This window comes from Spermophilus citellus, assembly GCF_964194105.1.
Source record: "Spermophilus citellus genome assembly, chromosome: 11".
Taxonomy (NCBI): domain Eukaryota; kingdom Metazoa; phylum Chordata; class Mammalia; order Rodentia; family Sciuridae; genus Spermophilus; species Spermophilus citellus.
In genome coordinates, this window is record NC_138192.1 from 135,889,007 (window position 1) to 135,914,180 (window position 25,174).

Below are 25,174 nucleotides of genomic sequence, written 5' to 3' on the forward strand. Positions count from 1 at the left end.
CGCGGCGGCCTCGTCCTCAACACCTGGGTCGCAGACCGAAGGCAAAGTAAGCAGCGGCCGGCGAACGTGCTGGTGCTAGCCCGCGGCCCTTCCCGCCCTGCGCTGATCGTCCCCTGAAGGCAGCCTTTCGCACGAGTGAATCCGTGCGCGGACTCCCGGAACCTTGGTCGCTCTGGCCCCTCGGCTCATCGTGGAGATACCAGTGCGAGTCTCCCGAGTCCGAAAATCACGTGCTGCCTGCCGCATCTGCAGCCAGAGATCGCCTGGCCGCAGGCCCTCTGCGCCTCCAGGGCGGGCACCGGGACGAACCCACGAGCGCGGAACAGCCCGCGCGCAGCCTGACGCCCCGCCGGCACGCCAGCTTCCGTGCAGCTGAGCCCTGCTAGCCCAAGAACCCTGCGGGAGGCGGGATCCGGCCTCCTGAGGAACTACGGCTCCCATGAGGCGTTGCGCCCGCGCAGGCGCGGGGGAGTCGCCGCGACGGGACCCGATTGGCTGGCCCACGCGGAGCCGGGAGCTCTGATTGGCTGAGGGCTCTGAGGCGACAGATTCGGGAAAGGGGAAGAGCAGCCAATATGGCGGCAGAGCGAGGCGCCGGGCAGCAACAGTCGCAGGAGATGATGGAGGGTGAGCGGCTCCTGCGGGCGACGGGCGGCAGGGGTCCGGGGGGATTACGGCGAGTTGGCACGGCCCCTCACCCAAGAGGAGCTCGACGTCCAGGGCACCGCCGCGGAGCCCTGACAGCTGCCCGCCAGGCTAGACACAGAGGGGACATTCGGACCGGGGGAGCCCTGGCCCGAGGGCGGCAGCGGCCCGAGGACCTTAGCCGAGAGGAGCGAGCTGCGCGAGCCCGGTCCGGGGGTGGGAGCCGGCGGGGACCGGCGGCGGTGGGAGCCCGGCCCCGAACCTCCGAGATTGACAGGCCGGACGCGGTCCTCCGGCGGCTCAGGCGCGGGGACCTGCCGGGAGTGCGCGGTTGGTTCTCGTGGCTGGGGCGGACCAGGGTCCTCTCTAGGACGTGAACGGGTGGTGCAGGGATGACGAGGAGCTCCGGAGACTGAGTTGTACAAGGCAATGCCTGTTTCCCGGATGATCGTAGTCACGAAAAGACTAAATTCAACTTTGTTGGAATTGTATTTTACAGTTACGTGTGTCTGTACTTTATACACACGCACGTATTTGTACTCGGTTACGTGTATGCTTTATTCTTACATGCGTAGACTTGTGCATCCGCACACTTGTTCCCAGAGAACCGATCGTTTCTGGGAGTGTTTCAATGCTCTTGATTCTCCAGACCTCCAGAAAAGCAGTCATTGCCTCATGTGAGAAGTGCTAGGGAAGTGGGTCACAGAGATAGGAGGGAGGGTGCAGAAGGAAGGACTGGCATGTTTGGGAGTGGTGAAGGCTGCTTTGAGCTGGACCTTGAAGAATCCTTAGACTGGAGTAGGAAGAGTTGGGGTGGGAGGAATCAAATATTATTCCAGCCAGAGGAATCCCTGTCAAATAAGAAGTGGGGTGGAGAAGAGTTTGAGCTAGGATGACACCATACATGATGTAGGTGGGGGTGGCCAATGAGGCTGGCCAGGGAAGATCACACCAAAGTTCCTGGACTTTGGATATCCTTGAATCTTTTTTTTTTTTTTTTTTTTTTTAAGAGAGAGGAGAGAGAGAGAGAGAGAAAGAATTTTTAATATTTATTTTTTAGTTCTCGGCGGACACAACATCTTTGTTGGTATGTGGTGCTGAGGATCGAACCCGGGCCACACGCATGCCAGGCGAGCGCGCTACCGCTTGAGCCACATCCCCAGCCCTCCTTGAATCTTTTTAAGCAAGGGATGCCTTTTCTGTATCCCTCTTCCCCCCACTCCCCCAGCCACTCCTTCTCCCACTTCAGCTGTTTCCATTTCTTGGTAAAGGGCAAATACAAAAGTCAGACTTTTCACTGTTCTACTCCCACATGTGTCATTACAAGCCCTGACACTTCTACTGCTTTAGTAGTTCCAAATCCTCAACACCTCCTCTGTTCTTACTGCCAATGCCTTAACTGAGACCTTCATTTTCTCAGGGCAATTGTATTGCCAGCCCATTGTACCAGCCAGAGCTGCACAGTCACTTTCTTTGCTGACCCTCTGTCCCACACTTCACACTCTCTGTTGCCCTCAGGATAGAGTCACAGGTTGCACACTGGCTGCCCCTCCTCTCTCCTGGGAGGTGTCCAGAACCTGCTCTCCCTGACCCTGGACCACAGAGTGGCTAACAGTCACTTATTTGTTAAATTCTCCTGCATGTCATACACATGTAACTGCTCTTGTGACTTTTCTAATTTAATATTGATAGCAGCACTGAGGTATGGGTACTCTGCTAGCTCCTCCTGCAGATGAGTATACTGAGACTTGCCAAAGCTGTGTCTCTAGGAGCAAGCTTTGCAAACTCAGGGAGAGCCATTGATATTCTAGAAATTTTTGGAATCACGGATCAGATTCCCACACAATGGAGAATAGATAAACCGAGCAAGACAAGCCATAGAGAGACTAATTAGGGAGGCAGGGCAGGATCCCAGGCCCCGGGAGAACTGGAGGCAGAGTGAACCTTGGTTGAGCCAAGGCAGCTGCCGGGTCAGAGAAAAAGGAATGGAAGTAATTTTTAGAAGGGCTTGTTTTATCCACTAGTCCTTTCCTGGGTATGATTTGTATTTCCTGCAGAGCTGAGCAAAGATGAAATGGAACTTCACCTCAGAGAACACACCCCTCTATAGAGTAAGCCATAATCAGGACACTTTCCGTGTGATTGATAATTCCATGTAATTTGTTGGTGTCTCAGACCTTCCAGACAGGCTTCCAAGAGAGGTCATGGAAAATGTTATGAAAAGGAATAATTATCTAACAACCTTGCCAGAGAATTTTTACTAGCCTGCCACATTTAGTCATTGCGTTTTTCATTAACTCAAAAAATATTTTTTACCAGCCTTTAAAACCCTTGAGTTGGTAACTCTCTGTCCAGTGACACTTAACTTCAGTGACCTTCGCTGGAGTGTAGTGGTATGGGTGCATTCTTATTTTTCATTAAAGCTCCTCCCTGCCCACAGTCTGGTTTGAGTTAGTCTTGATTTCTTTCAGGATATGGTTCTGTGCACTGATTTTCTTGACCAAATGGATAGTGGAATGGGGGTGAGATGTGTGGCCAGAGGGTCACAATGATCCCCTGTGGTTTGTATCTAGACCCAAGTGAGAGCTGCCCAGGATGCACTTCAGCATGTGGCTGTTAACACCTGTGAGCACAGAGGGGTCTGGGGCTTTCTGAACACATGGCAACTCTTCACAAGACCCTGAGGGAAAGAGTATTATATTATTCGCCCAAGTGTCCAGGTGACCTTCTCGCTCTGCCTCCAGTTCTCCCTGCCACTGCGTGCCTCAGATGGTGCTGAGACACAAATGTCACCAACAGAACTCAGTCACTATTTCTGAGTGAGGTCTTGCTGACTGACAACTGAGTGTTAGCCTGTTAACATTCCTCATGGGCATGTAGAGTGGACTGAATTCTCACTGATACACATGGGTTCAGTTGACAGGCGGGTGGAATCCGAAGAATCGGGTGATGAGGAAGGAAAGAAGCGCAGCAGCGGCCTTGTGGCAGACCTCAGCGAGCAGAGCCTGAAGGACCGAGCGGAGCGTGGCGAGGAGGACCCAGAAGGTACTGGGTGCAGCCAAGAACCCTAAGCTTACCGTGACGGCAAGTGTGTCTGTGTGGATGACAGCTGTGTGGCACGTGTGTCCTGTTCAGGTGGTATCTTGCCAGTCCTGAGAAGGAGTGCTGTGCTCCTCAGGTCTTCAGTGGGCTGGGGCAGGTAGGCATGCTGTTGGGAGCAGTCTGCCCTGGGGTGCTTCCTTAGCCAGCTAACTCACCTGTGGTACATGCAGGAAGAGTGTAGTTCTGACTGCACTGATGGCAGTGTGTCCTCTGGCACAGAACCAGAGGATTCAGAACCAAGGTTTGAAGTAGACACAATGGCTGACCTATCACAGTAACAGTAGCACTCAGTTCGTTGCAAAGTCATTTCTGACCCTGCTTCCTCGTGTCCCCAGGCCTGGGAGTCGGGTAGGTGGTGGCTAGGATGGTCACCTCCATAGAACCAGCCACACGGCTCCTGAGCAGTCTGCACCCTCCCAGCTGTGGCGCCCACCTTTCTACTGGTTGGCTTAGAAAATGAGCCTGCGTTAGAGAGAATGAGAGAGACCACATGAACACAGAGAGGTGTCTGAGACAGATGATTAAGTTTAAAAAGACGAGTTTCTGAACAGTATACATGTCAGTCATATTTTCAGTTTAAAAATATGAATATGTAGTTTAAAAAAGAAAACGCATCCGTGTTGCTGAGGGTCTCTGGATGATGTGACTTCAGCCTTCTGTGTTTTCCAGATCGTAGGCAATGTATAGATTTTTTAGGTGTTCATAATCACACATTACCCTGATATATATAAATAAGTTTATAAAAACAAAGCTGATTTTTAAAATAGGATTGTGCTCTCTGTGCCAGCAAGATGATTGGTAACTATGGTAACTGAATTTTAAGGCAAAAGGAGATTATCACAAAAATACCCATCACATTTAGTTTGAAACTTCAGAGTCTGTTCTACAAGTGACGTGGGTGGATAAAGCCATGGGCACGGACGTCATCATCTGACTCAGTCACGAAGGGCTCTGGCATGTGCTCATGCCAGCAGTCTGTGGGGGACTTGGAAGTTGTAGCCACTGGGTCCTGGACTTCTCCGTTCCCAAGGTAGTGATGTCATCTTGGTGGATCATGGTAACAAGGCTCTGATTTGGGGTACATGAGAAGAGTAAGACACCCCTCGCTTGCCCAGAGGGCACATTGCTGGGGGGTGGGCCAGCTGGATTGGAGCCCAGTTTATCTAAACCTCAGGCTCCTTCCTCTAGAAGACTAGATGACTCTCCATTCTCTGGGAATATGCGTTTGGAGTCTTTTTAGAGAAACTGGGACTCACTCCTCCCTGCACTTTTTTAGTCTTAAGTTCCAACGACACAAACTCAAACATATCAACCTTTACCTTTTATTTATTTTCTCTAACTTATTTTTTTGTGTCAAGGGGTTTTGTTTTGTTTCTGCAGTACTGGGATTGAACCCAGAGCTTCACACATGTTAGGCAAGCACTCTACCACTGAGCCACACCTTCACACACACTAAGTTGCTCAAGCTGACCTCAAACATGCAGTCCTTCTGTCGTAGCCTCCCAAGTACCTTGATTATAATGTGCTGTGGCTCCTGGCATTCCCTTACCCTTTTTTTATGGTAATCATGATAAATTGAGAAGAATGGCAGGTAGCTGCTCTCAGTGCCGCTGGCATTTCCAGTGGTGGGGGCAGTGTGTACTCCCTTGACTATAGACCACGAGTCCTGTGGAGTTTGGAGCGGCCCTGTTCCCAGCTGCTGGCCCAGCACCACTGTCTGTGGTGTCTTCCTTAGTCTCCCAGTATCCTGGTTGGACACCAAATGCCTGGGCACCCCAGCTTGATTGCAGTGCTTCTCATCCCACAACTTCCTGAGCTCAGGGAGAGTAAGCTAATGCTGTCTTTTGTGGGAGGTTTGGGTTGATCTCTTGGCAGTTCTCAGTTCTTTTTATTTAATTCTTAGGTTAGTGAGTATTCTGTAAGATTGAGTAAACTACAGTAAATGACTTTTTTTTTTTTTTATCAACTGGCCACTGTTGATCATTATAGAAGAGACGTCATGAAAAAGCAAATCAGTGTTGGGCCACTGCTGCTTTGTTTTAAGCTGGTCCTGTGCCCAGTGCTCCTCTCCAAGGCTCCAGTCCAGGTGCACATTAACTGGCATGCAGGTTCCTTATCCTCTGGGGAGCCAGCCATGGACATGAGGTCCAGGGCTGTGTCAGCCAGCTCCATTGCAGAGGCAAGTGCACAGAAGAGTGAGCCCAGATAGACTTGAAAAGGTGATGATCAGTTTACAGGAACTATGGGAGTGAAAGCCTGGTCATCCCAGCCACTCAGGAGGCTGAGGCAGGAGGATTGTTAAGTCCAAGGCCAGCCTAGACAACTTAGCCAGAGCCTGTTTCAAAATGAAAAGAGCTGAGGATGACTCAGTGGGGAAGCACTTGAATGGCATGCTCAACATCCTGTAAGTAGCCTCTAAAACCACAAAAAGTTTAAAAATTAGTAAGAGCCTCTGGGCATAGAATTCAGAATCCAGACTGCTTCTCCACTATAAAACAAACAGCCTGTTTTCTTCCAGCCAAAAGTTGCAAGGTAAAAAAGGGGTTTAACAGAAATGCATGCAGTCACACAATGTGTAACTTTATTTGGATTCTATTTCAAGTAAACTGGGGGAAGAAATTATAAGACAATTGGGAAAATGTGAGCAATGATTGGACATTTTATAATATGGAAGAAAAACTATTGCTCTTCAAGTGTGGGGTTTTTTGTTTCTTTGTTTTTGTTTGGGGCGGTTCCAAGGATGAAACTGGGGCCTTGAGCATGCTTAAGGGGTGTGTATTGCCTGTGTGTGCTCACATGTGTCTCTGTGTGTCTTAGCGCCTGGCTTGGAGGAGCCCAGCTCTGGGGTAGACAGTCCTTGTGAAATCTTGGGTGAGCTTCTCTGCTGGAATTAGTTCACCGTCTTCCAGTTGAGAAGGTGTTTAAATTATTCATTGAGGCTCCTTAGTCCTGCTCTTAGCTGTGCCTCATTTTGTTTGCTCTTTGCAGAGAAGAGCATTCATAGATGCAGGGCTATTTTCTAAGCACTAAAAGGCTCGTCCTAGAACACATGGCACACCCAGCATGGTTTGTATTCAGATGGCCTGATTTACTGCCACAGACAAGAGGGAAGGAATGCACAGGAGGGCAGGCAGCTGCCAGCGAGCACTCTGAGGTTTCCAGGAAGGTTCTGAGTCTGCATCCCCAGCAGAGACTGGGCTCTCCATGGCTCGGGCAGCTCCTTCTTCCACCAGTACCTTCAGGCTGCATTTCCTTTCTTGGGAAGTTTGGAGGCACTGATGGAAGTTTGGAGACCTTTGCCATAGCTGGATTCAGGAAACTCAGGATGCTTGAAACATCAATCTTTACCCTTGGTGTCCTCTGCATTTCAGTTAGGTGCATGAGCCAGATGTCTCAGACCCTGGCAGAATAGCAGCTCTTCACTGACTCAGGGCCACTGCCTCTTGTAAACAGTTCTAAATGAGCTCTTTCCTTCTCCTTTTCTTTAGAGGAACATGAGCTGGCTGTGGATATGGAAACCATTAGCCTGGACCGAGATGCAGAGGTAATGTAGCCTGCTCGACCCAGCCTCAGGGGGGCATGACAGATCACCCTGACTGTCAGGTTGTTTTTTATGAAGGTGACAAATTAGTAAGTGATTTCCCTAAAGAGGTCACCTAAGCCTCCCTTAGTTGGGTCATTTTTCTGTATTCTTGCTTTGTTTAACACCGGTGATTGAGTCTCATTTCTTTTTACCCACTGAGGACTATGGCCAATGAAATCCTTTTTGACTTGTGAATCACACAAGCACGATGACTACTTTGTCAGTGGTGGGACTCTCACCTCCCCAAAGGCCAACTGTTAAGGGATTGAATAGCCTGGGGTCTTCTCTTCAACCCACAGATGCTCATTGATGCTGACATTAAGAAGTGCATCTTCTTGGAGCTGGAGCTGTGCTTTATGCTCAAGGGAGCTGGGAGTAGCCCAGAGAAAACTGCCACATGCCAATCATTTGGAGGGTCAGTCTCATGTAAAACTAATATGAACAGTAGCTAAACAAAGAGCATCAGATTGACAGCTCACCCCACATCACCATCACCTGTCAGTCACAAACCCAGTCTGGGTCTCTCACACTCACCCTCACCTCATCCACCTGACAGCCTCCCTTGGCAGCTCCTGTTCCAGGAACCAGGTCACCAGGCATTCTGCTGCAGCTGAGCTAGATTTTGTCTGTTTCAGGATGTTGATCTGAATCACTATCGCATTGGAAAAATTGAAGGCTTCGAGGTGCTGAAGAAGGTGAAGGTGAGGAGGTTCTGTCCTTGTTCCCATCCTGTGGAAGGCACAGACCTGTGTATGGATCTTTCGTGCACCTCCCTGTCTTCTGAACATAGCCAGCATTTTGCAGTAGTGGAGGAACCTGAGAGGTAGTCTGGGCTTAGGCCTGCCTTGGTTCTGAGCCTCTTTCAGAGGGGCACTTGCCTAAGTCTACGGTCCTTGACCTCTGCAGTCAAATTTGCTTCTCAAGGACTAGGGTACAGCTCAGGTGGTAGAATGCTTGCCTAGCATGCACAAGACCCTGGGTTCATCCCAGCACTACACACAAAAAACATGTCTGCTTCTCAGAATGGAGCCTCCAAAGGCTCATTCTGCCAGAACACGGCTTGTGTTCCAGCCCCAGACCTTTCCTCCCTCCCCAAGTAGGCCTACTTGGTGTGGGGCCTGCACAGCCTCCTCCCTTTGGCCTCTGCTTGTCCCCAGGTGGGGCAGGACAATTCCAGCTTCATACCTCTGCCCACCTGCCTCTGGAAGGACACCACTTTTCTAGGAAACAGTGAGAAAAGTAGACCGTGTCTTCTGGCTAGGAAGGCTGGATCTGCAACCTGCCCATTGCCTGTGTCAATTGTCCTCTTCCTGTCCCCAGACTCTGTGCCTTCGTCAGAATTTAATTAAATGCATTGAGAACCTGGAAGAACTGCAGAGTCTTCGTGAGTTGGATCTATATGACAACCAGATCAAGAAGATCGAGAACCTGGAGGCACTGACACAGTTGGAGTGAGTGGGAAGACCCAGAGGAGTTGGGACTGGGGGTGGGGGAGATAACTGGATAGGGGGCAGCCAGCCTCCCTGAACCAACACCCTCCGGAGGTCACCTCTGACACAGGGTCCTCCCCTGCACCTGGCTCCCAGTTTTTTGCCTGCTGTGTCCAGGACTCCCAGTGGGCACGGCAGCTCCTCTGTGCCATCCCCTTGCTAGTCGGTCTTAACTAGAAAACTGGCATGGGACTCTGGCCAAGCTCCAGGGATGAAGGCAAAATCAGGAAGATGAGAACTTAAATCAAAAATGTCCTTTTGCCCTTTGAACCCTCTTTTAAAATAAAGAATTCACTGTCCTTTCTAATTAAAGGAATCAGGTCCTGATAAGTAACTTTACCTGGACTTCTGCAAACCCTCTATTGCTTGTTGATCTTTGTTTGTTTTCAGTTCAGCACTTCTTAGGTTCATTCTGTGTGCAGCACCTGGTGCTTGGTCCTCCCCTGGACCCAGTTGTGAATGGAACCTGGTTTCTGCCCGACACACAGCCCTAGGAGACAGTGTCAGGTGCCTGGGCTGCTCTAGTGCACTCTAGGTCCTGGCAGCCTTACCACTGTGTGACAGACCATTCAGGGCTGTGGTCAGACCCTGTGTCCACAGTGGTGATGCCACCTCTGAGCTAGTTAAATTCTAACTCATGTGCATTCTGTTTTCATTTTTATTTAAAAAAAAAAAAAATGTTTTGCTTATTCCCAGGATTCTAGATATTTCTTTTAATCTACTAAGAAACATTGAAGGGATTGACAAATTGACACGGCTGAAAAAACTCTTCTTGGTCAACAATAAAATCAATAAAATTGAGAATATAAGCAACTTACACCAACTGCAGATGCTGGAGCTGGGGTCTAACCGCATCCGGGTAGGTGCAGACAATGCCTGCGGGTGTCCTGGGGAGCCGCCGGGTCTGCCTGGGCCACCTGGGCCACCAGGGAGCACACCAGAGGTGCACTTGGCTGGGTTTCTCTCACAGTGTTGTGGTTCTTCAGAAAAAGGAAAATTATTATTATTATTATTATTTTTAATTGCTAACTAGAAGTCAATATTAATCAGAATACGTGGGGCTGGGGATGTGGCTCAAGCGGTAGCGTGCTCGCCTGGCATGCGTGCGGCCCGGGTTCGATCCTCAGCACCACATACCAACAAAGATGTTGTGTCTGCCGAAAACTAAAAAATAAATATTAAAAAAATTCTTAAAAAAAATATTAATCAGAATAACGTGCCCATACTAAGTGGTCTGCCATGTCTTCAGTGCATAGATTTTGGGGGCCCCAATTCACACCCTTCCCAGGTGGCGTTTGCCACAGCCAGCCAGCCAGCCTGGAAACCCCGCTTCTGAACTTGTTCCCTGCTTATGGTTTTCTCTAGGGAGCCTCCAAGATAAAGGTTCCCCAAACACAGCTAGGTGGTCCCTTCAGTGATCTGCCATCTGATAAGCAAGCGGCATTTTGCTGAGAACAGTACTGGGCTGGTGCTTCTCCTGGACTGGGTCCCCTGGCAAGATCCGATCTGCTCTTCTCCAGGATCCATTTGACCTTGAAGACAAGGTGCAAAATGGAAAAGGAGGCTTTGAAAAGCAAAGGTGGTATTCCACAGAACCAGGATCAAGTCCTTTACCAGCTGAGAGTCCTGTGAAGAGTCCCCGCATCTGATGCAGCGCAAACCTGGGAGGTCACATGTGGATTGATACTGGGGCATGAATCTCCCCGACAGAAAGAAAGGAGGGTCCCCCTGGGCAGGAATGAGAACCATTCAAGCCCACAGCCATGGAGGAGTGTTTGGTAGTAAAGCCGTGGAATGAAGAGAGCCCAGCCCCCAGGATCCTCATGGAAGTTTCAGGATCTGGAGATCTGGAGGCCTGAGTCAGAGCTGCTATCATCTCACTCTGGGAGACCTAGGCTCAGGGGAGTGAGTGCACTTTGACACGTACAAGATAAGATGAATATGCCAGCCCAGGCCAGAGAACTGGAGGGACACAAGAAAGCCGCTCCATGAGTTTCAAACTGTGTTCCCTGCAACCCCAGAGGTCTGAAAACCCTCTTGGGGTTTGAGAGTCAGGCCAAGAGACGGGGCCTTGGACCCCACCCCATCATTTTCCTGTTTTTCATTATATATTTTCCAGTGAGGTTTCATTGGAAAATTCGCAGAGCAGATGAGAGGCTGGCCCAGTGTCATTGCTGAAGCCCAGGTTGCCTTGCCTCCTGGTCTAGCGCCTCACTGTCCCACATAGTCCCCAGCACAGTGCTGACTGCCCTTCTGTCCTCTTCACAGGCAATCGAAAATATCGACACATTAACCAACCTGGAGAGTTTGTTTTTGGGGAAAAACAAAATCACTAAACTTCAGAACCTGGATGCACTTACCAACCTGACCGTCCTCAGTATGCAGGTACTGGTACCCCCAGCTTCCTGGCAGGGCCTGAGCCACAGCTACACCCAGCATCCTCAGACCACATACTCTCATATGTGTGCCCAACTAACAGTTTGTTTTTTGATAAATATTAAAAATTTCAGGCTGGCCTAGTGGTAGGGTATTTGCCTAGCACAAGTGAGGCACTGGGTTTGACCCTTAGCACCACATAAAAAATAAATAAATAAAGTTATTAAATTTTTTTTTCTTTTTTGTGGCAATGAGGGTAGAACCCAGGGTCTGAAACATGTTAGGCAAGTACTCTACTGCTAAGCCACGGTCCCAGCCCCCATACCCCCACTTTCCCCCTAGACAGGTTCTCACTGAGTTTTCCAGGCTGGCTAGAACTTGGGATCCTCCTGCCTCAGCTCCCTGGTAGCTGGGACTATGCGCAACCATACCCTGCTAAAATTTCTTTCTTTAAAGATCATGTTCTTTTTTTTCCTATTAGCAGTTAGATAATGAGGTAGTTTTCATTTACAGGTCAGAAGAAAGTTTGCCTGCTCCCAGAGGGTCCAGGCCCTGTTGACAGCAGCAGAGGGGCAGCAGTCAACACTCAAGTGTGCCGGGCCTCAGATGACCAGTTGGGGTTTTGTTTTGGGGGTTGGTTTGTTTGTTTGGCTTTTGTCAGAAGCAAATTTGTGAAATGAGACCCTTGAAGGGAGTTGTGACTGGATGCTCTAGGGACAGCCTGGCATGGCAGGTCCCACTGACCACCAGTGATGTACACACAAAACCACTCTGATCCTTTGTAAAGCAGATGTTTTGCAGAGTGAAAACAAGTTCTTCAGGTCTAACTTTTAAAAGAAATGATAATTTATTTCAAAATATTCAGTGATTTTGATATTTTAAAGTTGTTAAATTTAATTCAAGTAAATCTTCCTAAGTACATCTAAAAAGAGTTCCTAATGTAAGAAACTGAAATTCCATGCATGAATTTTAGTGTTGTTTAACAGACTTGGTCCTCTTTCCAGTCTGCACAAGCTCCATTCTAGCACATTTTAAATGAAATACCCTATTAGGATTCTTCAGAATAATAAGGAGCTCCACTTCCTAAAACCCTTTATCTCTCACTCTCTGCACTGCTCCTTGCTCTTGTGACTCTGGCTCTCCCCTCACAGAGCAACCGGCTGACGAAGATCGAGGGCCTGCAGAGCCTGGTGAACCTGCGGGAGCTGTACCTCAGCCACAATGGCATCGAGGTCATCGAGGGCCTGGAGAACAACGTAAGCACCCACCCATCTGTCTGGGGCGGAGTGGGGGGTGCCTGTGGGCAGGCAGCTGGCGGCCTGCATACCCTGCCTTCAGGACTGGTCTCAGGTAGACACTCTGCCCGAGTGTGTTGAAGGGCCCATGCGCTACACCATGGCCACGTGGGGGATTTCAGGAGGCCTTTGCTGGCATGTCCACCACGCAGTCTAGGCACAAATGGGAATGCTGGCATCATCAGCCCTCCCCCCCTCCCTCCTGGCCACTGAACTCACTGCCCCATGCCTGCTGCCTCAGCCCCTCCTCAAGCTGCAGGGGTCTCTTGGGGCCACAGGGCAAGGGGCTGTCAGCTGCTCTCAGGAAGCTGCTCCTCTCCACCTCTCCACTGCCCCTGCTGCTTCTCACCAGTCTGCTCCTACTCCCCGAACCACCCTGCTCTCCCCTCACCCTCTAGACCCTCTTCCGCAGCTGCCTTCAGCTCATCCTGCTGCTGCTCAGTGCAGAAGTCAAGACAAATAAAATACTTTTTCTCACTCAATTTTACTGTATTTTTTTCCCCCTGTTTTGTTTAATTGCCAGCAAATGTAACCAGAAGGGTCACTTTTGTACTGTCAAGGTAGTGTTTCAGTCTCATCTCAGGCTCCTTTGGCTTTTGCCTCAGCCAGGGCCTGGATGCCATTATTACTGTTATAGAAGGAAAAAGATGTTTCTAATTTCAGTTCACCAATATCTAAAAAAAAAAAAAATATTGGAAAAGTTGGACTATACCTGTGGGAAGTTTGGTCACCTTCCTTCAGTTTTGCTCTCAAGAGTTTATAAAACTGATGTGCAGGCCAGGTGTTCGCTTCTGCAGTGCAGGATGAGCAGGAGTGGGAGCGTTCCTGGTGGTGGGATGGGGTGCTAGCTGTAGCAGGGGGATTGCAGGAAACAGGTACACAAGCAGCCCCAACAAGGAGCCTGTGCCAGCAGTCCCACTGCCACGGAGGACGGGACCTGTTCAGCAAGCAGGAGAGAAGCAGGAGTGCAGAGTCTTACCTTGGTCAAACACCAGACCCTCCCTGGGCCTCTGAAACAAAACAGAAGGGAAAAAAAAACAGTGGCATTAAAGATGATCACGTCATTAAGACCTCCACTGTAACTGAATGTGCCAGTGTCTTCACTGGAATGTTCTCAACTAGAAAGCATATATTCACCTGGTTTTCTTCTGAGTTTGATCTCTTGGTTGAGGGGAGATTTTCCTCTGGAAGAAGATAAGGAAGTATGTGCCTTTTTCCCAGATGGCAGATGTGCTGTCACAGATCCCCCCACCTCCGTGTCCTGTGCCCTGGGCTTTTCTCTGCACTGGTCTGGCTCATGCTGGCACCAGCCTTGGCCCATGTATTACTTGGCACCACAGAATGCCGTGACCTCTGTATGTGCGCACTTATCTGTTACTTTTTTTCCCCCCTTTGGTACCAGGAATTGAACCCAGAGGCACTTTACCACTGAATCACATCCCCAGTCCTTTTTATATTTTATTTGGAGATATGGTTTCACTAAGTTGCTGAGGCTGGCTTTGAACTAACAATCCTGCCTCGGCTTCCTCAGTCACTGGGATGACAGGCGTGGGCCACCGCTCCTGGCTTTACTGGCTTGCTTTTGATGAGCTTTCAAAACATTGTCCAGCTCCTAAAACACCTGAAAGTCTTTGAGTGTGCAACTGAATCTCTGAGTTCAGTGTTTCGGGGCCAGTTCTGAGAGCCAGCACCCAGGGCTCTGTCCGAGTGCCAGGTCTTCCTGCTTCACGAGGCCTGGGTTGACCATGCAAGTTTCAGACACACAGGGTACCCCCACAGGGCAGGCAGAGTGCTGGGACGAGCTGCTGGCAGCGGGCAGCTCCTAAGACCCTTTTTGCTCTGAAGCTCCCTGAACTCCTGCCCTGTGCACTCAGTGCTCAGTACTCTGATCAGATATAGCTGGGTCAGCAAGAAGAGAGAAGTAGAAGGAGCCACCGTGGCTGTGCCCACACCAGTCCCACTTGAGGCACAGCATGGTAACCAGGTAGCTTGCTGCAGGGTGGCAACTCTCACACCCATGCACTTCTGTGACTCTGCTGGTGCTCTCAGCACCAGCTGGTGGGATGCTAGGTGTGCAGGCCGGGGAGGCAACCCTGGGACCTCAAGGAGTGCCAAGGCCACAGCTGCCAGCCCAGCACTTGCAAGCGCTTGTGGGGTTTTATATTTTATTACGATGTTTCTTAACTTTCCCTTAAAACCCAGGAGAATTTGTTGGGCATGGTGGCGCATGCCTATAATCCCAGCAGCTCAGGAGGCTAAGGCAGGAGGATCATGAGTTCAAAGCCAGCCTCAGCAAAAGCCAAATGATGAGCAACTCAGTGAGAACCTGTCTCTATGTAAAATACAAGATAGGGCTGGGGATGTGGCTCAGTGGCTGAATGCTCCAAATTCAATCCCTGGTACCCCCCCCCCCAAAAAAAAAAAAGCGGGAGAATTTGGAATTAGAATACCACGAATACAGTAGAAAATGGAAGACAAGGACCCTCAATCAGGAGCACTGAAGGGCAAAGAGGAGGGGAGGGACTGCTGTCCAGGCGTTTGGCCAGTATGAGTGATGGCCTTCATTTAGAAAAACTTGCTGGGTGGCTTTTAAGTACACTGTGTCGAGCAGTGTGATGACTTCACTTTCACCATGAGATTGTGGTTTGTGAAACCTTGAAGCTCTGAACTTTAATAAAACAGTCACCCAGGCTCAGCTGATATGTTAGAAGTGTCTCACACACATCTGTAGAACAGAGCCCAAAACACCAGGCTGTGTCCTCCTGCACAAACCGTCTGTGTCAGTGCTCAGCCTGCCCAGATGCTGTCCTCTGTGGCTGAATGTCACAGCCCTCCAGCTTCCAATCCCGTCATCCCTGAGTCCCAGCAGGGTGCAGCTCCAGCCTTTGCTCAGCACTGAGCTTTCTGGCCTGGCTCCTGGTCACTTCACCCCAGGTGGAAGGGCCTCTGTTAAGAAGACAGGTGTAGGCCAGAGTGCCTCCTCCCACCTCTGCTGTGTGCCTGGCCAGCTTCTTGCCTCACCGGGCCCCAGGCTCTTTTCTAGTGAGAGGTGTTTCATTTGCAAGAATGGAACACTGAATACTTGTTGGCACAGTTGTCACCCCTTCTTCAGAGCCCAGGGTCTAAGTCTCACTGGGGCCCTCAGTAGACCTGGGGCTTGGGAACTGACATAGCCAGCTTCAAATGCCAGGGAGGGCTCTGTGGGCAGCACTGAAGCCAGAGCCTGGCTGGGAAGGGCTGCAGGCAGGGGGCAGGCTACCTCCTCTGGTCAGCATGGGAACTAACTGACACACTGCAGCCCTGAACTCTACTTTCCACTGTACGTGGTCACAGGGTTACTGTTAAGCTGTGGTAATCCAGGAAGAATCTTATTTTCTTATTTTAGAACAAACTTACGATGTTGGACATTGCATCAAATAGAATCAAGAAGATTGAAAATATCAGCCATCTAACAGAGCTGCAAGAATTCTGGGTAAGTTATATTCTAGGGTTGGTGGTCCTTAGCTGAGTGGGTCTTATTGAGTGAAATGTGCTAGAGGTCATGAGAAGCCCTGGGGTGTCTATGGCCTTGCTCCTCAGTGCAAGTCACAGACCAGTAGCACCCCCAGAACTGGGAAGCAGTCCCACCACCCCCATCTCCCAAGTGCAGAATCTGCACCTTAACAAAACCCCAGGTGGTTATTGTGCACGTGCACATGGGAGAAGCCCTGTTGTATGTACGGTTAAGCCTAGAATTGTCCACTGACTGAGAGGCTTCCGGATCCCAGTGGAGGGGCAGATGCATTTAGTGCAGACACAGCCCAGCACAGTGGAAGGAGTGTCAGGTGGGTTGGCCACCCTGGGATTTGCTGTGTTCATCAGTAGTTGTGATGTGGCTGTGGGTGCAGTGTGGCAGAGCCCATAGGAGGAAATCAGGATAAGAGGTCTTTGCAGCTGGGCATGGTGGCACATGCCTATAATCCCAGCAGCTCAGGAGGCTGAGGCAGGAGGATCATGAGTTCCAAAGCCAGCCCCAGCAACAGCAAGGCACTAAACAACTCAGTGAGACCCTGTCTCTAAATAAAATACAAAATAGGGCTGAGGATGTGGCTTAGTTGTCAAGTGCCCCTAAATTCAATCCCCGGTACCGCCCCTCCCTAAAAAAAAAAAGGAGATTTTTCCATCCTCTGAAGGGGCTGAGAAGTGACTGCAGCATTGAAGTCCTTGGTGTTGGGATTCCATAGGAGTTCTCCCAAGTTTTGCCCCTCCCCTCACGTTGTCCCCTGCAGGAGGCATGGCACATAGCACCTGAAGTGCTGTGGACTGATGTCCTTGGATGCAAGGTCTGTGTGAATTCTAAGGGGTGATCCCTTCTGTCTACCACACTGTTGACTGCAGTGTTTTCCTTTTCCCATCTTGAAAGATCGTCCAAGTTACCCCAGAACACAAGCAGCCCACTATGAAAATGCCCCTTGCCCCTATTAAGAGGCTGAGTCTTGGGTGGTGTCAGCACATGGTACAGAGCGACAGTGGCGGTGCTGAGAGTGCCCAGGCTGAGGGAGTCCATTACCAGGTGAGTCCGGGTGCCTGCAGCTCACCCCACAGGGAGGTGTGGCGGCCAGTAGGCCGACAAGAGCAGCCCAGAGAACCACACAGAGGAGCCAGACAGGGATGAAGAGCCCAGAGAAGGGACTGGGTATTGGTAGGAAATGGTACCGAAACAGATTTCTAAAACGTGATTCTTCTGAGTGTTCTGCCAGTGGGCAGGATGTGGGCTGAGGCATATCCACGAGCCAAGGGGCGTCCCAGCTCAGGGAAGCAGGTCAGCTGGTACTTGATAACTGGGGCCAGACAGTGCCTGATCCTGGAGCAGAGAGTCACCCTGTTTCTGAGACCACAGAAGAAGGCCATGGACAAAGCAGAGTCCATCCAGGGATCTAAGTGTCCCCTGCTCCCCGGCTCCTCTCACAGTGGCAGCCGCCTGTGAACAAGGCGATTGGCCTGTTTTGCAGATGAGGAATCAGATCCAAGAAGGGAAACTGCTGACTCTGAACTCTCAGACTAGGTTCCCTGCCCACATCACATGTGAGCTGCATTTGGTCCATAGGAGGAAATGGGGAGCCAGTCCTAAGAAAGGTTCAATGACCCAGAGATGGTAACTAGCGGCTATCCACTTGTTATGCCTTGACTGACAGAGAGCGTGCAGTCTTCCTGCTGTACTGGTGGGTACTGTTTCTTCTCCCAGAGCTGCCTGTGATTTGGAGGTCTGTCACCAGGTACATGCACATGCAGGGCTGTGGGGTCTAGTGCAGTTCCCTCCTCACTGTTGTCCTCTTCACCCTAGTTCTGGGTGGTAACAGAGCCCCTGCATCTGTCTAGGACCAGTATTTCAGGGACTCTGTCTCTACCCATCTGCTTTCTTTTTTGTAGTGCTGGGCATCAAACCCTGGGCTTATGCATGCCAGGCAAGCACTCTACCACTAGCCCCACCCCAGCCCCACCCATCCGCTCTGACCTTGTGTCCTTATGATTTACCTGTTGCTCCCTGCAGACAGTGTATAGTCAGGCTTGCTCTTTTGTCCAGGCTGGCACGGCCAACTCTAGACTACTTCCATCTAATGCAATTGCATTTACTGTGTTTTCTGCCATTTTGGTATTTGCTTTTTATTTGTCTCATCTATTCTTTGTTCCTTTTCTCTTTTCTTAGATTCTTTTAGAATGAAAATATTTGTTTTATTATATCTCTATTATTGGTGTATTTGATATACCTCTTTTGGATTTTTGTTGTTATTGTTGTTTTATTGATTGATCTAAGATGCAAAGTACATTCTTAATTCACCACATTCCTTGTACAGATAACATTGTGCTACTGCACATATAATGGAAGCCCTTACAAAAGTGAACTCTGTTCTTCCTCCAGTAGCTATGTTGTCATACATTTCATTTTAAATATCTTATAAGCTTTATGATCTATTGTTGTATCAGTTATCCTTTAAATTTAAAACAAGAAAATCACTTATTTTGCTATTTCTGGCATTCTTTCTTTTTTGTAGATCTGAGTTTCCACTGGGTATTTTCCTTCTACCTGAAGAATTTTAATATTCTTCATTTTTAATCTTCTATAAAGCAACTCCTCAGTTGGATTTGTCTTCAGAATCTCTGCTTGGCCTTCCCTCTTGAAGGCGGGTGCTATGGGTAGGCATGGTTTTCTTTTCCTGTTCCATGGTCCTCTGGTTTGCCGTGTTTCCAGGGAGGAATCTCTGATGGTTCTTATTTGTGTAACTTGTCTTTTGTCTTCTGACTGCTTTTTTAATGTTCTTTTAATCAATTTTTATTTTGTTTTGTTTTTGTTTTTACAACTCTAATACGAAGTGCCATAGAGTAGTTTATTTTCTTTGATGTGTGAGAGTTCATTGAGCTTTTTAGATCTGTGAATTTATAGGTTGCATCAAATATGGAAAATGCCTGGGAATCATCCTCTGAAGTCTGGCCAGGCCCCTTGCCCCCAGCGTCTTCCCCTTGGGTCTTTTGGCAGTCAGCTCCTAGAGGCCCGTACCCCGCCCCCCCATCTCGCCCCTGCTGTGCCTCCACTTACTGTCTCCGTCACTGTTCCTCGTGATCATTCTTATCGTCTCCAAGGTCTGCGTCTCTTCTGCCATGGCCAGGTGGCTGCTGAGCCAGGGAGTGGGTTTTTATACCAGATGTTGTATTTCCCAACCCTAAGAAGAGCTGGTTGTTTTCAGAATCGGCTTCCCTCCTCCTCAGTCGGGTGCTGTTCTGGGAGGGTGCTGAACTGTGAAGTGTCTGGATTCGAAGGACACTGACTGTTCATCTGGCAGGAAGTGGAGCGACTGCTGGACCTACTGAGGCTTCTCTAGGCTCCCAGGGCAAGTCTGCACAGTCCTCTTCTGGGACCAACCCACCTCTGTTCCCAGGCCGTTGCCCCCTGGTGTTGCTAGTGCATGTTCTGGGTGGACACACGCGTCCCTGCCCGTGTTTGCTCTGGTAACTGTTCAGCTCCCTCTGCCTGGTGTCCCTACTGTGTGTGGCTTAGCTTCAGTGCAGGGTGCAAGAGGACAGACACATGGGCTTCCTGGAGCTCTTCTCCCTGCACAGCTCACACCTACCTGGAAACTCCAGCCACCTCTGCCTCCCTGGTCACCGTCTCACCTCAGCATGACCCCAGGCCTGTCTGGGCCCCTCCTCACAGTCCAGAAAGCTCCTCAGACAGAGGCTTATACATCTGCTGCCTTCCTCAGAATCACTGTCCTGCATCGCCTGAGGTCCAGTGTGTAGAAGCAGCTGCTTCCTGTGTCCTGTGTCCTGCTGGCGCATGACAGAAGGCAGGCCCAGCGCAGGGCCTTCACATGTCTTGAGGCAGATGCCCTCTCTATCTACTTTCTCTTTGTGTCTGTGCAGTCTTCATGAGGGTGAGGGGATTTATCTGCTGTTGTCTTTTTTTAATTGTTAAAAACAGTACATAACAAGAGGTATCATCTTAACCATCTTCAGGTGTCCCATCTCATGACACTAAAAATAGTCATACTGTGTAGCCATCAGCTCCTTCCTCTCACAGAACCCAGGCTCTGTCCCTCCCTGGGCACTGGCACCAGCAGCCCACATGTGTCTGTGGAGTGCACTCGTCTGGGCCATCCTGCTCCCTGGGTCTCACCAGCACCCAGTAGTGCTGGGGGCAGAGCTGGCTGAACTAGAGGAGTGGACTTTGGAAGGGAAGGTGGGTAGTCAGGTGGAGGGCACTGTGAATAACACTGGACACCACACTTACCGGCATCCCATGCATGGGATCCCCTGTGACTCAGCAGCCTGACCAAAGCAAGAAGATGGCACATTTGAGACCAGCCTCAGCACTTTAGTGAGGCCCCGTCTCAAAAAGGGGTGAAGAGACTGGTAGAGCACCCTGCGCTCCATCCCATATGGCAGAACGACAGAAATGCCCACACTGAGCCAGTGGTTCCACATGGGGACCTCCCAGCAGAGTGAGAGGTACAGATAAAGGCTCACGTGCTAGAGCATGTAACTGCAGTCACGTTGCTTACAGCAGAGTGCATCTGAGAAAAGTGTGGCCAGCGGCCTTGTCATTGTTCAGGCATCATAGTGATTTAACCGTGATGGCTGAGACATTACGAGTGCCAAGTCCTACGACACTTGCCACAGACGCAGTCTGAAGTCGCCTGGACCGTCTGTGTGCCCTGTGGCTGCTGTGAGAGTCACCTTGCGGTGTAAATCGCTTAGCTGTGTTTTCTGCTGGTAGAAGTGTGTTTGTTGATTGTAAACGTGAAAAAGGTCAGATTGTAAAAAAGTAGAGAAGAAGCTCCTGGAGGACTGTTTTACGTAGTGCCCTGAGATAGTTTTTCACTGAAGATGTCATAGAGATCTTCCTAACCAAGTTTAGAAAGCCAAGAGTGAAAAAAGAAAACATAGACATATCTGATTTTATAAAAACGCAGAATATCTTGCTGGTTAAAAAGCACACCTGCTCTCTGAAAGGCCTGTCATTCTCTGTGGTATACAAGGTCTGTAAGCACCATAAGAACACAGCCCAGGGCTGGGGATGTGGCTCAAGCGGTAGCACACTCACCTGGCATGCGTGCGGCCCGGGTTCGATCCTCAGCACCACATACAAACAAAGATGTTGTGTCTGCCGAAAACTAAAAAATAAATTTAAAAAAAAAAAAAAAGAACACAGCCCACAGGAGCTAAGAGCACAGGGGGAAGGCAGGTGTGGGCCCCAGCATGGGCACCTCGCCTCTGCCTGACACAGGCTCCCTGTTCCCTCCCTCAGGGGAGTGCCTGTCTCTTTCCTCCAGCAAGAGGAGCTGCCGTCACCCTAGTCACACCTTGGTTGTCTTTGCTGGTCCCTCCTGGACTTTTTGCACCCACAGATCAAGGGAGTGCTCCAGGGCTGAGTCCTCAGCATTCTTCTCTTCCCCTGGTCGGCCTGTTCAGTCTCACAGATGTACGTGGCATTGCTGTGCGCCTGGAAGCATCTCTGGACATCCAACTGCCACCCCAGCAAGATGTCCAGGCTTGGGCTCATGAGTTCTCTCCCTGTCTCCTCTATGTGCTCATCTCTGTGGGCAGCATCTCTGTCCTTCCAGCTCTTTGGGCCCCAAACCTTGGATTTCTCCTGTACTTTCCCCTTCTCTTACCTGCCACATCCTATCCAGCATCTTGCCTCTGCCTCCAGAATGTGTCTAGAATTCCACCTCCTCCCCTCTGCTGCAGATGCCTGGCCCAGGCCACCAGCATCCCTTCCCTGAGCCATTTCAGGGGCCTCCTGACTTTCATCCCTGTGTGTCCCCTCACATAAGATGGATCCTTCTCAAACATGAAGTTCCAAGCCCTTCCCTTTCACTTCAGAACAAAAGCCAAGCCCTGCAAAGCCCTCAAGATCGGCCCCTTCCCTGCCTCCACTGGCCTCTCTCTGTCCTTTCCCTGGCCCCTGTGCCATCTGCTCAGTGCTGAATCCCAGCACAGAGCAGAGCCTCCCACATGGTAGGCACCTCTGCAGATATGGCAGTTCTGTGAGCCAGTGTGAGAGATGTCATGCCCGGCTGTTGAGGCTGCAGGCCCAGTGGCATGTGCCACTGCCCCTGGCTTCAGTAGACAATGTGTGATCCAGTGCCATGCCCACCGGCACACCTGTGACACTAAGACTCGGAAGCCCTACAGGGGGACCTACCCCACGGCCCTGGAGTATGAGCCTGGCCAGCAGGGCCTTCCCCCCAGGGCCCTTGGTGTCTGTATCTGCTGTCCATTCCAGCTGTGCACAAGTCTCATCAAGCTTCTCGAGGCGAGTCCTCTTGACCTCCTACCCGCCTGGTTCTGCCTGCCAACCTCCAGGAGCATCCCGCTCTCCCTCCACCATCGGGTGGCAGGCCCTGAGACGTGGCATGTCTGAAGAGTGACTCGCATAGGGCAGGGCAGATATGGGGTCAGACTCAGGGCTTGGTGCTGCACCGACTCCTTGTTCTGGACTCTGCTGGGCTCTTCTCTGGGTGCCCTCTTCTCCAGGGAGCCTTTGTTAGCATGGCCAGCCAGCACACCATGGCCCGGGGCCTGGCTGCTTCCCCCACACCTGCCCTTCCCAGACGTCCCAGGTGCTCAAGCTCTTACCAAGATAGCTTTGTTGTCCTTGCATGTCCTTTGGAAAGTGTGGGCCACTTGTGCATTGGTCACTTAAGTCTTGTCCTGAGGGCTTGTTTGAGAAGTGAGAGTTCTTCCTGCTACAGGCAGCCCCTCCAATGGACCTTGGCAGAGTGTCTCTTTCCCCTGGTGTGGCGGCATGGAAACAGCAGGGGTGGGCCTTGGGAACCAATGTGAGGTGGTTCTGGGAGCCGTGCAGTTGGGTGGAGCAGCCTTGCCTGCTGCGTCAGCCTTGGGAACAGCTGTGGAGAACTGATCTGTCAGAGAGGGGACCAGGCCTGTGTCAGCACCTGCCTGCAGGAGAGTTTTGAGGCAGCACTCTGCACTGCTGCCCTGAGGCCAGACCACAGGGGATGTGGCCCCAGTGCCCAGGTGAACAGGTATACAGGTATATTGCACTGGAACCTGCTGCTGAGAGGTGGACAGGAGGCATCCAGGGGACAGAGGGGATGCCCACACTGACTCCCGCCCTCTCCTGAGGGAGGGCTTGGTGCCTCGCACCCCTTCCAAGGTCCTGAGGGCTATTCTCCCATGTGTCCCTAGATGAATGACAACCTCCTGGAGAGCTGGAGTGACCTCGAGGAGCTGAAGGGCGCCCACAGCCTGGAGACCGTGTACCTGGAGCGCAACCCCCTGCAGAAGGACCCGCAGTACCGGCGGAAGGTCATGCTGGCCCTGCCCTCCGTGCGGCAGATCGATGCCACGTTTGTCAGGTTCTGAGTCACCCTGCTCCTCACCTGGTCCCTCTCCTCGGAAGAATGTCCCAGCCACGGTTTTCTAATCCACCTGTTGCTCCTGAAGGCGTCACTACACCAACAGTCACAACCCAATGGCAATAAAAAGGCCCTGGTGGTGGCCGCGTGTCTGATGCTGCGCACCTGGAGACGCCAGTGCCATTAAATCCCGCCACAAGGTCCCCAGAGGGAGCGCACACCTTCTTGCGCTCACACAGCTCCACCTCGTGGTGCAGCTCGGGGTCTGAGGGTGCCCTGAGGATGTCCATGCTGCCCTGCCCTGGTGGGTGCAGGGCATCCTGATAGAGGGCTCACGCAGCCCTGGCCTGCAGCAGCCATGACCACACCTCTTTCAGACCAGTCCATGCCAATTTTGAAAAAATCATATCTATTAAAAACAAAACAGGTGTGGACAGGAGGTGGTCCAGCCCTGTGTGCCCTCAGTGCTCTGGCCTGGAGCCATGGCTGTTGCACAGCATGCCCTGGCAGCCTGCACGTGCTCCTCACCACCTGTGGGAGGAGTGGAGGTGTGCAGAGGCTCCCCCCAGAGGCAGGCTTTCAGCAGAGCATGAGCTCTTCTCCAAAGGGCCAGACTCCTGACCTGCTCGTGTGGCCTCCATTCCTACCCGCTATCGCCTTGGCTTCTTCAAATATGAAATTGACATCAACAGACCTAAATCTAATGCTTGGAGGGCATTGTCCCCCTCAGGGCCCCTCGTTTCCCCTGAAAGACATGGTCAACAGAGGTACCTTTTTCTCCCAGACTCTAGAGCTGCACTGTCCAGTGTGGGGCCACTCACTGCCACCCGTGGCTTTCTCAGTTCAAATTCATTAAAAATGAATTAACAATTAGCTCCTCGTTTGCACTCACACACCCCGGGTGCTCAGCAGCCACATGTTTCTGGGGGCAGCCTGTTTCCGTCATCACAGAAGACCCTGGGCAGTGCTGCTCTAGATTCTGCCCAGCATCACGGGGACAGACTGCCCTGGGAGCTGGGGAGAGTGAGCTGGCGCATCCGAGCTGACTCCCTGATCAGCTGCCAAGGAGGTTGCAGACGTCAGAATGGTTGGCCTGGAACTGAATGTCCGTTTCCTGGTTCTGATCCTCACCAAAATAAAGTGTGTGACCTGAATCTGTGAAGCATCTTCCTATTGAAGCAAACTCGGAAAGGAAAGCGGGAAAGGCAGGCTGTGCCCCCAGAGACAGCCTTTGCCCCACGACCCTGGAGTTCTGCCCACAGCCAGGACAGGAGAGATGTTTCTAGACACAGACTGAGGTTGAGATGGGGTGCCCCCGAGGCAGAATGGCAAGCACAAGGCCAGCAGAGCCATAGTCTGAAGAACCACAGTCTGATGTGGACAGGCAGCTTTTGCAAATGCTGAGAATCTTGAGGAGACACAAAGTATGCACCACAGAAGCAGTCATGACCCGAGGCATGGGCTGGAGCTTTTCACTTGGGGCAGAAAAAGTGGCCACAGAAATCCAGGTTGTGCAGCCTGTCCTCCTAGCAGGGAGGGGAGAGGCAGTCATTTGTATATGAGCTTAAAATAACCCCCAGTTAGGCTGGCTGGGGGGTGCCTGCCTGGAGTCCCAACTGCTAGGGACGTTGAGATGGGAGGACAGCTCCAGCTTTGGAGTTATAGGCCAGCTTGCAACCCAGCAAGACCCCATCTTCAAAAGAAGCAACCCTAGCGGGGCACGGGAGCCTTTAGTGTCCACTGCTCGGGAGACAGAGGAGGGTTGCAAGTACAAGGCCAGCCTGGCGATTTGGTGAGACCTTGGCGCAAAGCAGAAAGTGAAAG

The 25,174-nt window shown here is 51.0% G+C and overlaps 1 protein-coding gene across 2 annotated transcripts; it reads left to right on the top strand.

Moving 5' to 3' along the window:
* The first annotated feature begins 87 nt into the window (after positions 1-87).
* Positions 88-23,520, top strand: PPP1R7 (protein phosphatase 1 regulatory subunit 7). Of its 2 annotated transcripts, XM_081261030.1 has the most exons (11): positions 88-627; positions 3,562-3,690; positions 7,236-7,291; positions 7,966-8,031; positions 8,651-8,781; positions 9,517-9,679; positions 11,089-11,205; positions 11,710-11,829; positions 12,348-12,452; positions 15,877-15,963; positions 23,181-23,520. In XM_081261030.1, exons 1-11 carry the CDS (start codon positions 576-578, stop codon positions 23,355-23,357), a joined length of 1,203 nt encoding a protein of 400 aa, XP_081117156.1. In that variant the 5' UTR covers positions 88-575; the 3' UTR covers positions 23,358-23,520. The 2 variants fall into 2 exon arrangements, with proteins under 2 accessions (XP_081117156.1, XP_081117157.1); XM_081261031.1 differs by lacking the exon at positions 11,710-11,829 and having other exon boundaries at positions 420-627.
* Positions 23,521-25,174: the final 1,654 nt, after the last annotated feature.